Source organism: Plodia interpunctella, chromosome 29 (genome assembly GCF_027563975.2).
Source record: "Plodia interpunctella isolate USDA-ARS_2022_Savannah chromosome 29, ilPloInte3.2, whole genome shotgun sequence".
Taxonomy (NCBI): Eukaryota; Metazoa; Arthropoda; class Insecta; order Lepidoptera; family Pyralidae; genus Plodia; species Plodia interpunctella.
This window is the reverse complement of record NC_071322.1, coordinates 1,816,114-1,831,774: the sequence shown is the minus strand read 5'-3', so window position 1 is coordinate 1,831,774 and position 15,661 is coordinate 1,816,114. Positions and strand designations below refer to the sequence as shown.

At 35.3% G+C, this 15,661-nt stretch overlaps 1 protein-coding gene across 17 annotated transcripts in view; it reads right to left on the bottom strand.

Annotated features, from left to right (window-relative positions):
• LOC128682010 (segmentation protein cap'n'collar-like) overlaps window positions 1-15,661 on the bottom strand; it is a 111,218-nt gene that overhangs the window by 51,404 nt on the left and 44,153 nt on the right. For 12 of the 17 annotated variants that reach the window (XM_053766450.1, XM_053766440.1, XM_053766439.2 and 9 more), the window contains exons 6-7: window positions 3,643-3,776; window positions 2,820-2,915 (exon numbers count right to left, since the gene is read on the bottom strand). In XM_053766450.1, coding sequence (XP_053622425.1) covers window positions 2,820-2,915; window positions 3,643-3,776 — 230 coding nt within the window. The remainder of the gene's footprint in view (window positions 1-2,819; window positions 2,916-3,642; window positions 3,777-15,661) is intronic. The other 5 variants (XM_053766452.1, XM_053766451.2, XM_053766449.2 and 2 more) reach the window with 1 other exon arrangement.

Sequence of the window (15,661 nt, the reverse complement as noted above, 5' to 3'; positions counted from 1 at the left end):
AAAAGAAAACGGCCAGTATTAAAACTACAGCCGATTAAAAAATATATAAGTAGACAGTATCCCTACGTGCCTTAAAATTATCTGTAAATTTTCGAAGTTATTCTTTTGATTGAACCGAATAAGGGTCACGATCACGACTTATCGATATCGATACAATCGGTGCTCGGACATCGATTAATGACGCGTACTTACCGATCGTCATCTGCATTCTTTTTGTGAATTTCTGAGGATTGTAGTTCGTCGGTAAAGATAATTGTTTTGATGTTAAGGCGCTTAAACATCCATACTAATCCATACTGTCGGTCTGACTATCTGTCTGTTTGTCAGTACCGCTTTCACGGCTAAACCTCTGGACCAATATTAATATTGATGTGGTATGCATATGTTCAAACATAGGCTATATTTTATCATCAAAATTCAACCCCCAAAATACCAGACCCAGAAAAATTCACGTGGGCGAAAGCTAGCAGATTATACCACACTAAATAAAGAGTATTAGTAAGTAGGTACCTATTATACTTTAATATAATACAATGTGATCACAGTTGACTAAAGGGATTTCATTGGCCATTGTTTTCGATTTAATCACCACTAGCTCTTGCCAGCGGCTTCGCCCGCGTGAATTTATCTGCGAAAGCGGAACAGATGATTTTCATACAAACTTTCACCCCCATTAATAGACATTTGGGGGTTAATTTTTTGAAAAAAAAAGCCTATATTGTTACGGGGGTCTTTTAACTAAATTTCACCAAAATTGGTCCAGCGGTTTACCCGTGAAAGCATAACAGAAAGACAGACAGACGTACTTTCGCATTTTAATATTAGTATGGATGACTGCATTAATAGAAAACTATAATTTGTAATAAAATTGTTTATCTAGTGTGGCATAATCCGTTAAAATATATTTACCAGCGCGTCAACCACTGCGCGACTGGACTCCTCAATTGAGCAAAAATAAATTACTTAATTATTAATGTCCCGAGCCGGCACGGTAGCAACAAAGACAAATTAAACAAATCAACACACGATTTGTCAAACTGTTTGTCACAATTGACTGATGTTAAAACGAGCTGGTTTTTTAATCGTTGTAAATGTTGTAAAGGCGCAAGTCACAGGCGGAAGCGGTAGCGCTTGATATAATGATATTACGTCTCCAAAGAAGTTTGTTTGTAATTTTACTTTACTGCTTTACTGCACAAAAGTAAGTAGGTACGTGAATTAAAATTAATGAAAAACTGGTAATTAATTAGTAAAGTTTAGTTTAATCGTGATTTTCAAGTAGAATTTTCAGTACCATGATACAGAGCAGCGCGCGTAGAGAGCCACAGAAGGCGGGAAAAACAAGAGTTGACGTTTGACAGTTCTCTATTGACAGAACAGGGACAGTTCTCTATATTTCAACAAAAATTTATACAAGGAATATTAATATTAATATTTAATTGTAATTTCTTAATTTTTGTACTGTATTTTAGTTTAAATTACGCGGTATTCGCAGTAGACCACCGTCGTGGACCATACCATGGTCCGCGATATAGTGCATTTTGGTGCATAATAGTGTAAATTTTATGTAATTATGAGCTGAGGAAGGCCATTTTGGTGCATAATAGTGTAAATTTTATGTAATTATGAGCTGAGGAAGGCCATTTTGGTGCATAATAGTGTAAATTTTATGTAATTATGAGCTGAGGAAGGCCATTTTGGTGCATAATAGTGTAAATTTCATGTAATTATGACATTAATGTTGCCAAATAAACAATTTTTCTTTCTGTCTTTCTTTCTTTCCAAGATATACGTTCAACAGTGGACCTATACCATGGGATCTCTTGCAGTCCACCGGTTCTATTTGAAAAAAAATAATAACGATTATGTAATACCGAAAGGCAAAGATATAAAAAGATTTAAAAGTAAGATCCAAAAACAGGAAATAATTACTTTAATCCTACAGTATTTTTTGGAGAATTTCAAGATGAAAAGTTATTCCGTATAAACATACGATTGACTGAGAGCATCAACAGAAACATCTTAATTTTTTCATCACTACATAGTATAAAACAAAATCGCTTCCCGCTGTCTGTATGTATGAATAGATCTCTAAAACTACGCAAAGGATTTCGATTTTTGAGGTGGTGATAGCATGAGATTAAATGTATCAGTTTTTTAGTTTATCGCGAACAGACAGACAGACGCGGCAGTGGACTTTGTTTTATAATATGTGAGGATGACTTATAAAAATAGGAGGTATCGTTTATCGTAGCTCATAACTTGGACCAAACACGACAACGGACCAATGTGTGTGGTTTGTGAGACGGCGACACCAATTCATTAATCATTGGAGAAATTCTATTTTTTTTTTTAAATAGTTTCTGATTGTCCCGAGCGGTAGGCTTTTGAGAACACGATGCTCCGAATTTGGTGTTCACAAATATGGAAAACATAATTTGAATTTTAGTGAAATAAAATCGATAACTAATTCAAGTTTATTATATTAGGATTGATCGAACGTGTCATTTATAAATTGTAGAGAAACAGTGGCCTATTATTTAGTACATTCAATTTCAATTCATTTCGACAACCTCAGTGGCGCAATGGTAAAGCGCTTGCCTCTGAACCGAGAGGTCCCCGGTTCGATCCCCAGTCGGGTCATGATGGAAAATGGAATTTTTCTCATTGGCCCGGGTCTTGGATGTTTATCTATATATGTTATAAAAATATAGTATCGTTGAGTTAGTATCCCGTAACACAAGTCTCAAACTTATTTTAGGGCTAGCTCAATGCTGTGTGATTAGTCCTAATATATTAATTCATAGGAGCTGACTGACCTGGTTGTGGTGGTAGTGCGCGAGGGGGTGGTGCGGCACGTGCCGCATCGCAGGGTGCAGCATGTCTCCGCCGCTGCTGCTACCCTCTACCGCCTGCTGGGGGAAACGTACTATTTGTATTATATATTGTTCAGCGGATGAGAGGAAGCTCCAAGACTCCTGAAGCTTTTAAATGGATAAGAGGCTAGTAACCGTCTTATACCATGCATCGATATCCATCCATGCAGCCTAATTTTATTTATAAGCAATAGCCTATAAATACATAGCAGTAGCATATAATATACTAGTATGTGGCCGCGGCTTCGCCCGCGTTTATTACGTGCACGCGCTCGTAACTTATTACTGTCAAAATCTCGGGTTCTAAGCAATGTGTTGCGATAAAACCTATACCAGTTTTTAAGTTAGACGATCCGCTATACAACTGTGAAAATCGCATTAAACCCCATTGAGTAGATTTTGCGTGATGCGCTATCAAACATACAGATAGACAAAAAATATTTAAAAAAATTGTTTTGATTTCTATTTGTCCCATACGGAGAGTACTTTCGAAAAAATCTTGAAAAATTTATTTTTAATTTACTACAAAGAGCATGTTTACCAATTATCAGATTATCAGATTATCTTAAAAACATTCATTAATTTGAATCAAACGTTGCACAATTCTGATCAAACATATCAAAGAACCACCGCATAAAAACTAGCTATCAAATAAAAAATCCGCATCCAAATCGGTACACCCGTTGACGAGCTACGGTGCCACGTATACAGACAACTAACACTCCTCTTTTTGTCGTCGTGGTTTAATAAATACAGTAGTACATACTTCTGGTTGTTCATCCTTTGTCTCCGCCTCGTCGCCGAGTTCCACCAGCTGCAAGGCCTCCTCGAGAAGGTCGAACCTGGACTCCTCGCTGTTCACAAGGTCTCCGGGAAGCTCGCCTTGGATCACGTATTCACCTGAAAAGATTGGCTGTGTACACTTTGTGCTCGTAAGCATTGAAGCCGGTAGGCTCTAGGGTATTTTTTGAATGAATGAGTGAATGAGTGAATGAATGAATGAGTGAATGAATGAATGAACGATCTAAAAATGAAATTGTCAAAAATTAAACACACAGAACCATGGATTTAGTAAGTACTTCAGTTGAACGGAGTACCTACTAATTCCGTGCACAGAACAGAAAATAATAACACGAGTAGATAAAAATCATATCTTACAAGTGAATGTGTGTAAGCAGAGTTGTCACAAATGACGTGCCGTGGGTTAATTTCGGCAAATAGACCCAATTCAGCATATGTTACAGTCACATAAGTAACTTCAACGTTGATTTTTAAAGGACCTACCGCGAATGAATCACGTTTTTAAAGGTTTTATTTAACTTTGACGACCTCGGTGGCGCAGTTTTCTGATTGGGCCGGGTCTTGGATGTTTATCTATATATGTATTTGTTATAAAATATAGTATCGTTGAGTTAGTATCCTATAACACAAGTCTCGAACTTACTTTGGGGCTAGCTCAATCTGTGTGATTTGCCCTAATATATATTTATTTATTTGATCATGACAGGTACAGGACGCCATGTAATGTTGGAGTTTGATAAAGTAAAATTACAACGAACTGCAATCGACTACACCTTACACTTACTATTCTAAGTAAATAAATAAATACTCGTTAAATAAAAATACAGTAAACCCGAAAAAAATATAAATAATTGACAACAAACATTGCAATTACTATGCAATTCAGTATTACTTATAATATTTTTTTAAATTTGGTACATAAAAACTACAGTATTTAAGTCAATTGCAAGTAGAAGAAAGATTCTTAAGAAGTCACCAAAAGAAATATCTGTAAGTAGCATCAACATTAAAAAAATATAACCCTTTTAATCTCAAAATTGACGTCAACTGCTGTCAATTACAGAATGGAGGTTTGACAATTGCGGCCCAAACAATATGACTTAGAATAATCCCTCTATTGTGGGGTCCGTAAGACCACGGCGACACTTTTTTTGATGGCTAACGGTAGTGGAGGGTTGACCAGTGTTAATTGTAATCCTTTTTGTGGCCACTGTGTTAATTTTAATGTCTGTCGTCGTATAAGTGACAGGCGTCGCTTCTGTTAGTTTGTGAAGGGTTAGATTTTAAAAATAACCGTGGCTTCGCTTTGAGAGAAATATTACAAGTACCTACAATTGTTTTAAGTGGCAACGTCTTCTGAATATGTTATATTTAGTCTTAATACTACAAATAACTATACTAGGTATTCGACAAAGATATTATTTTTGGGCTGGTAATTTTACGAGTCCGGTGAAGGAAAACATCGTGAGGAAACCTGCACACTGAAATGAAGAAGGCTTTGGCAAACCACTCCATTACCAATGCCAAGAAAGTTGTTGTGTGTGTTTAATTTCACGTAATGACCACGACCCTCAGCCATGAGGAATAAGACTATGAAGAAGAATTTTACGAACAAATATACCTATATTTGATGGTAATTACAAGAAATATGGTGCGTGAGACAGCATTTGTTTTTGGAGAAAAAATGCGGCGCAGGCGCGAGCTGTTCGTTACAGCGCAGACGCGAGTCTTTTCTTTGAAGTTTAACAATGCCTCATGTATGTGTCTATGATTGAATGTATTTATGATACTTAATATTGGGTAAACTAAAAAAACTTTACAAATAATTAAATGATACTTGCTTCGAACATAAATATAGTTTCGGTTTCTATCTGAAAATTCTACGTACTTATATTTTTGAAAATTACAATGAGATGAAAAAAATCTGGTACTTATTGAGCGGGAACAGAAATAACATAAATGAAAATGGTAAAAAAATTGCCTTAAATGTAGGCTGTGGCTTTACAACCAGCCGCCTACCTCTTTGGGTGTGCTATTGTTAACCTATCGGCTGCCTAGGCTATGTGTCTCTTAGTCGCCTCGTACGACATCGCATCTATCTAAAGTATAGGAATTAGATAAGTGGGAATATTCGCATGCGAAAACAAAAATGTTCATCAATCTAACCTAACTTTTTATGGGAAACCCAATCAGACTGAAAAACCATGTTATTTCCTCTTCAATTCTAAAAAAACACATATAATACAAAATCGATCTAAGCATATAATCCCATCCGGCGACCAATGGCTAAATAAAACGCTGATTTTAATTGTTTTCCCGCGCACAGGCCGCCGCCATCTTGTGTCCTTCACGGTTGATTGCACCTGTCTATTTTAGCGAATTTAATTTACTTATTTCTGTATCGATTTTTGCTATTTTAGATGAAATTATATTTTAATTCATACGTTTTTAAATGTTATTTTGTCGTTAATTGAGTTTTTTTTTTAAATTGTTGTAATATAATCTTCCTACACAACTTTCTTATGTCAACACTGACCAAGTAATATTTTACAAACAAATGGAAGTGGTTAGTTTAGTTTTAAATATATTGTGGTTCATAAAAAGTTAAAAGTATTTTATAAATATATAGATAAAATATGTTTTGTTTATATCGCAATTTTTGAATATTTGACATTGATAGAACGGGAAAAAACATATATTTGTATACATCTAATGTGTGAAGGCGATAGCTTTTGAACCGTTAGTCTGATTTTGATGAAATTTTAAAGGTATGCAGGATCTGTCAATAGAATTTTTAAGTTCGTGGGGCAACAAAATCTGTCAAGTCGTTTTTGAAATTTTCAATCAATCAAGTAAATTTTGTAACATTTACTGTGTTCACGAGGTCTAAGTTCGCGGGGAACAACTAGTTACAAAAATACATATTTCTGAATAAGAGTAGAAATTTCTCTATCTGTCATTTGGTCCTTTTTCCGGTTTTATTCCCAACAGAGGATAGGAGCCTAGGGACCACCTCGTACTTTTTCTTCACTTAGCATAATTTTTGGATATATATAATAATAAATATACAAGGACAAATCACACAGACTGAGCTAGCCCCAAAGTAAGTTCGAGACTTGTGTTATGGGATACTGACTCAACGATACTATATTTTATAACAAATACATATATAGATAAACATCCAAGACCCGGACCAATCAGAAAAAGATCATTTTCCATCATGGCCCGACCGGGGATCGAACCCGGGACCTCTCTGTTCAGAGGCAAGCACTTTGCCACTGCGCCACCGAGGTCGTCAAATGGATTTTCTTTCATAATTGGACATCCTTACTGATTTAGCCATGAATGAATGAGGCTATATTCACAAGAAAAATCAGCATTGCCGACAATAAAAAGTCAGCTTTAGATTTCCAAAAGCGACACCGCACACACAAAACTTACATTCATTAATTACAATACACCCCTAGAGACGAAACCGAGTCAAAAATGTCTTTTAGCGAGCGGCTTTTTTTTTTAAACCCTGGCACAGTTGTCTATGGTCAGGCAGACAAAAAGCTGATAATCTGTTTAAGGGTTGACCACAGTAGCACGTTGTAAATCATAATTGTCTTTGACAGTTTAAAGGTATTTTTGGTGCCTTTTTTTTAAGGTAAATTTTCGAAAGAATTGTCCGCAATTCGATCCGGTTGGCCGAATTTGATTATCAATAAAGCATTGTTTTATTTATTTGTGCTTATTTACAAAGAAATAAATTTTAATACAAATATAAATTTAATATTATATAGTATTGTTTTACGCATAACTTAGTTCGTGTAGACGAGTGATGTCTCTTAAGTAATGTTACTAACTTGTGTCCGCGGTTTCGCCCGCGTTAATTTTCCGGAATGAAAGGTATATTCTTCATACTTCAAACTTCATGTAGATATGCAAAATTTCAAGAAGATTGGTTGAGTAGATAGAGCGTGACGAGGTAACAAACTAACAAACTTGATTCTTGTCATTTTCTGATGGAAATTTTACTCTTTTCCGGGATTAAGCGTATCAAATAAGAAATATGCTCCTCACCTAAGTATACGTAAATAATGTGAAATTTTAATATTGGTTGAGTAGAGGGAAGCGATAACAGACAAGTCATATTCACATATAGACTAGCCGACCGTCCCGACTTCGCTCGGGTAAAACACAATAAATCATACACCTAAACCTTCCTATCTGTTGGTGAAAATCGCATGAAAATGCGTGCAGCTGTTTTTGAGTTTATCGCGAACAGACAGCTGTTTGTCTGTTCTCTGCCGCGTAGGTACAAACGCGGACTTTGTTTTATAATACGTAAGGATTTTACTGCCAAGATAATGGAAAACCCAGAAAAAAACGAAACGCCCTCTAGCGGAGTTCTCAATTCAAACTCGAAACTTTTAAATCACATTTACAACAACCAGTGCTACGGCTCTAGCGGCGTTCTCATTTCAAACTTCAAACTGATTTTATTTTTTAATCACATACCCTAGCAACAGCCAGTGCGCCATCGCATCGATTCAAATCGATTCTATCGATTCTGTTACATAACCCAACAATGGTGTAGCCTTGGCCGTGACTGACGGAAAGTGAGTTGAGGAGGAATTACCGTGACGTTTCGCCTCACTGGCTGCTTGTACTATATTTAACCTGGTTGCGGTGACCGCTTGACATGGGTCGTGTGCAAAAGTCAAATGCTGCACTGTCAGTGTTTTTCCGGAGAAGGAGATATTGTGAGATATGTGTAGGTCACTAATTAGTTTACTAGTCTGTATGGGACTTGAAAGTTCAAATTAGATGCCTTTAGATGACTTCATCAGTATCACTACATAGTACAAACCAAAGTCGCGCGCCGTTACTAAGCGTTTTTTTAAACCACGCGACGGGTTTTGATGCAGTTTTCACTGTTATTTAGACAATTTACATTGTTTACACATAAAACAGTACCAGTACGGGTCGCTTTTACAGTTAGCAATTACACACACATAAAATGCCTTGAGAGCTGACAGGAAATAACAGCACTTCCAAAGAGGGCTCACGTCAAACAAGCGGCCAGTCACAATCACAGTCGAAACTGAATTCGACGTTTGTTTTTTAAGCGGGCTTCGAGACGCCACAGCCTATATTGCCACGGGAAAAACGCAATGATGAGAAAGATCTGCGCGATAATAATGTTTATTAAAACTAAGTATTATTATCGACCTTTCTAAGATTAAAAGATAAATGTAATTTCTTTATTCAGCGTTGGGAAATGTTCTCATAGACTTTTAGATCTAAATCTAAACATGTTTAAAAAAAATTATGGGTACTGAATTTTATTCAATACTAACCTTATACCGCGGCTTCGCCCGCGTAATTTTACCACGGGAATAGTTATTTTTCCGAAATGAAAGTATATCCATCTTCATATTGTTTAGAATTTTTGTGTGTCTGTATTCGCGAATCACGCAAAAACTACTAAAATATGATGCGCTTTTCACAGTTGCATAGCGGATGGTCCAACTTAAAATCTGGTATAGGTTTCATCGCGAAACGTTGCTTAGAACTCGCACGTAATAAACGCGGGTGAAGCCGCGGGCAAATGCTAGTTATATATATACATATATATTGGATATTGATTGGTAATGCTTTTGTAATGGTTCTCCGTTGAATTCTCTACTGATTTCTTCAAATAATAAGAACTCATACAAAAATGCAAGGTATACCTACGTAACAATTAACAATATACCTACGTAGATCCTGGCAACATTACCTAATATAAAAATTAGGTAGCTAAAATACTGTCAAAAACTAAAATAAGTATATTCCAATTTATTTAAACGTCTAGGTATGTGTCCTACCGACAAAAGGTCCAACCCACATCATGCCAATCACCGCCAGGATGCAGAAACGCAACAAGCCATTAGCAACTAAAAAATGCATCTAAAAACGATACATAATGCCACGCCGCACTGGCCACAAAGACAGACCGAAACCGCAGGCGTCCAGACCGAAAAAATAAAAAACAAAACCCGTCTCTCTCACTCGAAGAAAAGGAACGTCGAATACCAATTTAAAAATCGTCGCACCCTATTTTCCTTATAGCGTACGAGCGAGAGAGAGCATCAATTTAAATGCCTGTGGGTCGGAACGCAATTTAGAATCCAAGATGGCCGGCGCAGATTGAAACAATTGTTTCTTGGGAATGTTATTGATAGTTCGCTTGATTAATATTAATTTCGGTTTATATGCTGGTATATATATCGCGTGGTTGGGCAATTGAGTTCAATATTCGTATCAATTGCCGTAAATTAGTTTTTATTCGATGATTTTTTTCCCCCATTTGCTGAATTCAGAGAAATTACGATATAACGACATTTGCAATATAATTCCTTATTTCCTATTTATTATTTATATATCGTCAATGCCAATAATAATCATCTATACTATTATTATAAAGAGGTAAGCGTTTGTGAGTTTGTATGTTTAATCTCCGTGACTACCGAACCCCCGGTACGGAACGAAAGCGAAGCCCTGGGTAACATCTAGTAATTAATACAATTAGTAATACGATTATATTTTTTGATAATCCCAGCTGTCAGTACGAATCGTAGCATTTTCTGAGATTAAAATCAAGGAGCATTCTAGAAACTAAGTAATATAACTTCATTTATTTTTAACAATTAAGAACAAGGTTCTTGGCGGTGGAAATCTTTCCATCTCTCTTTATCCTAAGCCATCGTTTGACCTCTGTTTATCTTGCTCTCTCCATTATCTTACTAAAATTATAAATGCGGAAGTTTGTGAGGATGTATGTGTGTATGTTTGTTACTCTTTCACGCGATATCCACAGGCGCAGCTTGTATGACCCTCTTGTCATTCATATACAGGCCTCTTGTCTTATCTAATCACCCTATTTATATTACTACTAGATGTTGCCCGGGGCTTTGTTCCCGTGGGAATTTTGAGATAAAATATAGCCTATAGCAATCTTGGATAATGTACCTTCCTAATGGTGATAGAATTTTTGAAATCGGTTCGGTAGTTTCGGAGATTACCCGCCTCAAACATACAAACTCACAAACGCTTACCTACCTCTTTATAATAATGGTATGTTATACATTTTAATATTTATTACATTTACTACAGCATATTTTTACAGAAGCCTAACAAAACTAACAAAATATTTTAAAGATATAATTTTCCAAAAATATATACAAAAAGTAATTTACAATTGAATAATACGCTGCATAAATATCGCTGTATTTTTTTTTAAATCTCAATTCCCTGTGGATCGAAGATTTCTCTACGTCAATATCTGACAGCGATCGATCAAAATGACATATTAAATGTCACAATATTTTATACGAAATGACGAATTCTGCCCGTGTCGAGGTTGGATTGTGAGATCTATTTACAAATACTGGTGTTCTGGTTTTTTATCCCATTTTTACTGCTTACGTTTACGTATTGTGCATAAATATAAGGTATTTGTCAGGCCAGAAGGAAATCTTGGGATTTAGCTATTTAAAAAAATATTTCACAATAAAGGTTTTTCTGAGGTATCATATATTAAAGTGTGTTTAAAAAATATTTTATGTTTCGAGTGTTAAGACTTGTCACGCAATTTAGAATCACCCACAATTTATATCATCGACTTCTTATTTTTTAAACCTTTCCGATCGACCCAAAGTCCCGTGTGCCGGCCCATTGTTGCCCAAACGTCAAATTTTAAAAAAGAAATAAAAAGCGGTCAGCTACACGAAATTCAAAATGAGAACATCCCACACGTTCGGAAATTGAATGAGGCTCGAGTGCTTGTCTCTGGCACAAAAAACGGACGGGTTTGTGGAGGTGGGAAATATTTTGAGCTTGTCCTAAGTACTATTTTGAGGTAAAAAAATTAAGCATTCTTCGTCAAAGGTCAAACTCAACAGTTTACTAAAAAATTGGATCTTCACAAAATTTTATGATTAAATATTCCCTTTTTTCTAAAAAAATATAAGTACTTTTTGGAAATATAAATTCTCAGATTTAAATACCTAAGTAAGATAAAGGATTCCGGAGTCAAATCAACTTGATTTTAAAAAATAATATTTACATGAATAACTAAAAAAAAGAAACAAAACATTCCATTTTCGATTTATGGAAATTTTTTAGGTTATATTTTGATAATTGTGACATTTATTATGGTTATTCAATTGTCGATGGTTAATTTAAAGTCAACCAATATATACAGCTAATTTACATTCAAATGAATGCAAACTACGGACGGTATTCATTGTGTACTCACTATAGAATATAGTACTTAATATCATTATAAATTAGAAAAAAATTGCTTAATTTTTATTATTATTTATCATTGATGTACAGAATAAATTTTTTTCTTTGTGTTTTTTATTATTTTCTCTACCGCTTTTGCTACTATAAGAAAACTTCTATACCAAATATCAATTCCGAAGTGATTTTTCAGCCTGACGTCATTTGGTTTCGTAAAAATAAAATTATTAAAAACAAACAAACAAATAGTTATTGATCAATAGAACACGGGTCACACCATTGACACGCATTATACGGGCCTTGCCCCGCGACTTCGCTCGCTCGGTACACGCCAGCGCGCTTGTTCACACTGTTCTATGAATATTTACATGCGTTTTTTGTGGAATTTTCAATAGGTTTTTGGAAATTTACGAGACTATGATATAGCCGACTGAGAAAGGTTGCATGTTGCGCTTTCGTTAAACGACCGTATGTATGTAAACACTCAATGTTGCACGTGCGGTTTAGGTGTACCTAACCAGAAAACATTCAACAAAAACGTCATTGTTTTAGTAATTGAAATTTCGTCTAAGTTAATTACTAAATAAATAAAATAAAAATATCTATTTACTCGACAACAAAATGGCCTTAAAAGTAGATGGGTGAATTTCACGACCGTTTGAACGCGGCGTGTAGAGTTTCATTTGTGTCGCACGTTTTTTTTTTTAAATAAAGAATCTTTTTTTTTTTTTAATTATTCGTTCATAAAATTAACATTGTACCAGTACTTTACTTATTCATAAAATAGGATAATTAAATTGATTACTGTGTATGGTGACAATTTAATAAACACTAATGATAGTAACTCGTGAAATTCACCCAGATAGGTTTATATAAGTTATGAACTACTTAATACTAGATATTATTTAATATTAGACATGATCGTTGTGGAGACCTGGTGCCTGCACTAGGTGTCAAAGGAGCCTGTGTTGCGGGTCACCAGGTCCCCCGCCCGGTATGACACAATATACGACCTTTGACCACCTCGGTGGCGCAGTGGTAAAGCTCTTGCCACTGAACCGAGAGGTCCCGGGTTCGATTCCCGGTCGGGTCATGATGGAAAATGATCTTTTTCTGATTGGCCCGGGTCTTGGATGTTTATCTATATATATGTATTTGTTATAAAATATAGTATCGTTGAGTTAGTATCCCATAACACAAGTCTCGAACTTACTTTGGGGCTAGCTCAATCTGTGTGATTTGTCCTAATATATTTATATTTATTTATTTATTTATATGTAGTAAAAAGAAAAGAAAAGTGGCAAAGACATTATGACTCGAATCCCGCACTCAGGCCTACGATGAATTACTAAAATAATTATTTTCAGGTGCCAATTAATTTGAATCCTGATTTGTTTTGAATTAATAACATAGCCTGAAAAATAATTAAAATGAGCTAAAATTTAGGGATAGAAAAACGTCTTTTTGTATGGGCGAGTGACCAGTAGCCGGTACGGCACGCCCCGGCTTCGCTCGGGTAAAAAAACAGAATAAATTACACATCTAAACCTTCCTCAGGAATCACACTGTCTATTGGTGAAATCTTTGAGTTTATCGCATTTGACAGACAGACGTGGCAGGTGCGTTGATGTCTTTTACTAGATGGCGTGTGATCGGAATGTCCCAGGTTCGAATCCCACTCGTTCCAAATGAGTTTGTATACCAATCTGACTCATATATAGTAGTTTTCATAGACCACCACTTGGTGAAGGATAACATCGTGAGGAAACCTGCACACCGACTGGTGTGTACCTATGCGGCTCCTGCCAGTTGACGGCGGTGTTCGTAAAAGCCATGTCATGTGCCTTTAGGTGACTTGAATAAAGTCTCATCTGACCAGTGTTACACAATGAAAGAAACTCGGGAGTAGTTGTGTTAATATGTAACGTTAAACTGTAGGTATTTCCAAGTATTTTAGAATTAGACTATATATTTTTTATCTTACTTCTAGATAGTAAAAGCTACGCTATTATTTTTTTAATTATGTAGGTTTATGAGAAATTCAGGGCGAGATCTATTAAACATTTCCCATTTCTGAATGGTCAAAAGTTTCTGATTTCTGAATGGTTCTTAATTCAAAAGTTTTAAAAAATATATCGGCTAACACAGCCAAACAACATATATAATATTTTTGTATTTTTCAGTTTCTTATTCCAATTTTAAAAAGAGAATTAACTGGTGACTGGCCGTAAAGAAATTGACATTTACTTTTCCTATATGGATATATATTAATTTTTCGGTTTGTCTTATTAAATGAAGAGCTTAAATATATAAAGAGGCATTTTTAAATTAGCAGAGCTGTATATATTTTGTCAGAGAAGCATATTTCAGAAAACGTTTCTTTTTATTGGAAAAAATATTCTTCTTGTTCTTATTGATAATTGCTAATTTTGGTTCTTAACTAATTTTTTGTACTTAACTTCAATTTGTCTTCTCAAATTGTCACCTTAAAAATATTTAAGTAAAACAAAACCAATCTAAAACATCTCTTCAAATAGAGATGTAGCTTTTAACAACAAAAAAATATGTAGGTATTTTCAGTTTATGTAAATAAAAATCTCTTCTTATTTACCAAAATGACATGCAAGACCGCGGTAGATATAGCTAATTAAATTTAGAAAGGCAACTAGGCCACACGAACTCATACAAAAGTATATACCTACCGTAAAATCACCAAATACACAATCACAAATACTACTAGTTCCGGATAATCGATAAAAAAAATCACACTGTCACTATCGAGTGAAATTGTTCGATTTTTTTCTTCGCGCAATGACTGGCCACTTAAAAATGCAGACGTTAGATGACCTAGCACTATGGTTTTCACTTTTTAAATTTCGAAGGAAGCAAGGATACCGCGCTCCTTGCAGCCGCGTCTGTATTGAGCCTGGATAGACCTTTTTGTCCCTTGCTCCATACGTACTGGCAGGTTTTTTTTTCATTGTCTCGGCCAACCAGTACGTCGGCCTACCACACAACGCCTGTAGGCGGAGCGGCTCGGATGAACGTTCGAGCATATATTTCTCTCTCTCTATCACATTATCGTTTCAATTGTTAGAACAAGATGCTAAATGATCTGGTTTTGCGTAATTCTTCTTTCCGGGTGAGCAAAGGATATGGCCTGTATAGGCTTTAGGTATGCGGTATATAATATGGAGTTCTTTCTGTGCGTCTTTTTTATTAATGCTTGCTCTGAATTAATTATTTTTGTAATTATCTAGTTTTTTAAAGATTGTAATCAAGATAAATAGTTAACGTAGATTAAAATATTTTGAGAATCGTGCACTTTTAGAGAGTCTATGTTTTTTAGTTTTGTTTCTTAATAAAAAAGTGACGCCAATATTAGTGTTATAAAAACAACTTATCGAAAAATTAAAATTAAAAACTAGCTCTTGCTCGCGACTCCTCCCGCATTTTGGATACAGGATACGAGCCGAGGAAATAAGCATGATACTAATCATATCATCAATTTAATGTAATTGAAAATCCCTCTTGATTGTATTAGTTAATCCCACTTCTGTGAATAAATATTTAAATAGGAACAAACCTAAAAGGCTCTGTCTATCCCGGAGAAGAAAGGACGACTGGCCACGTGGTTGTTATATATATATATATTTATTATATAGGGACAAATCACACAGATTCAGTTAGCCCCAAAATAAGATATTTGT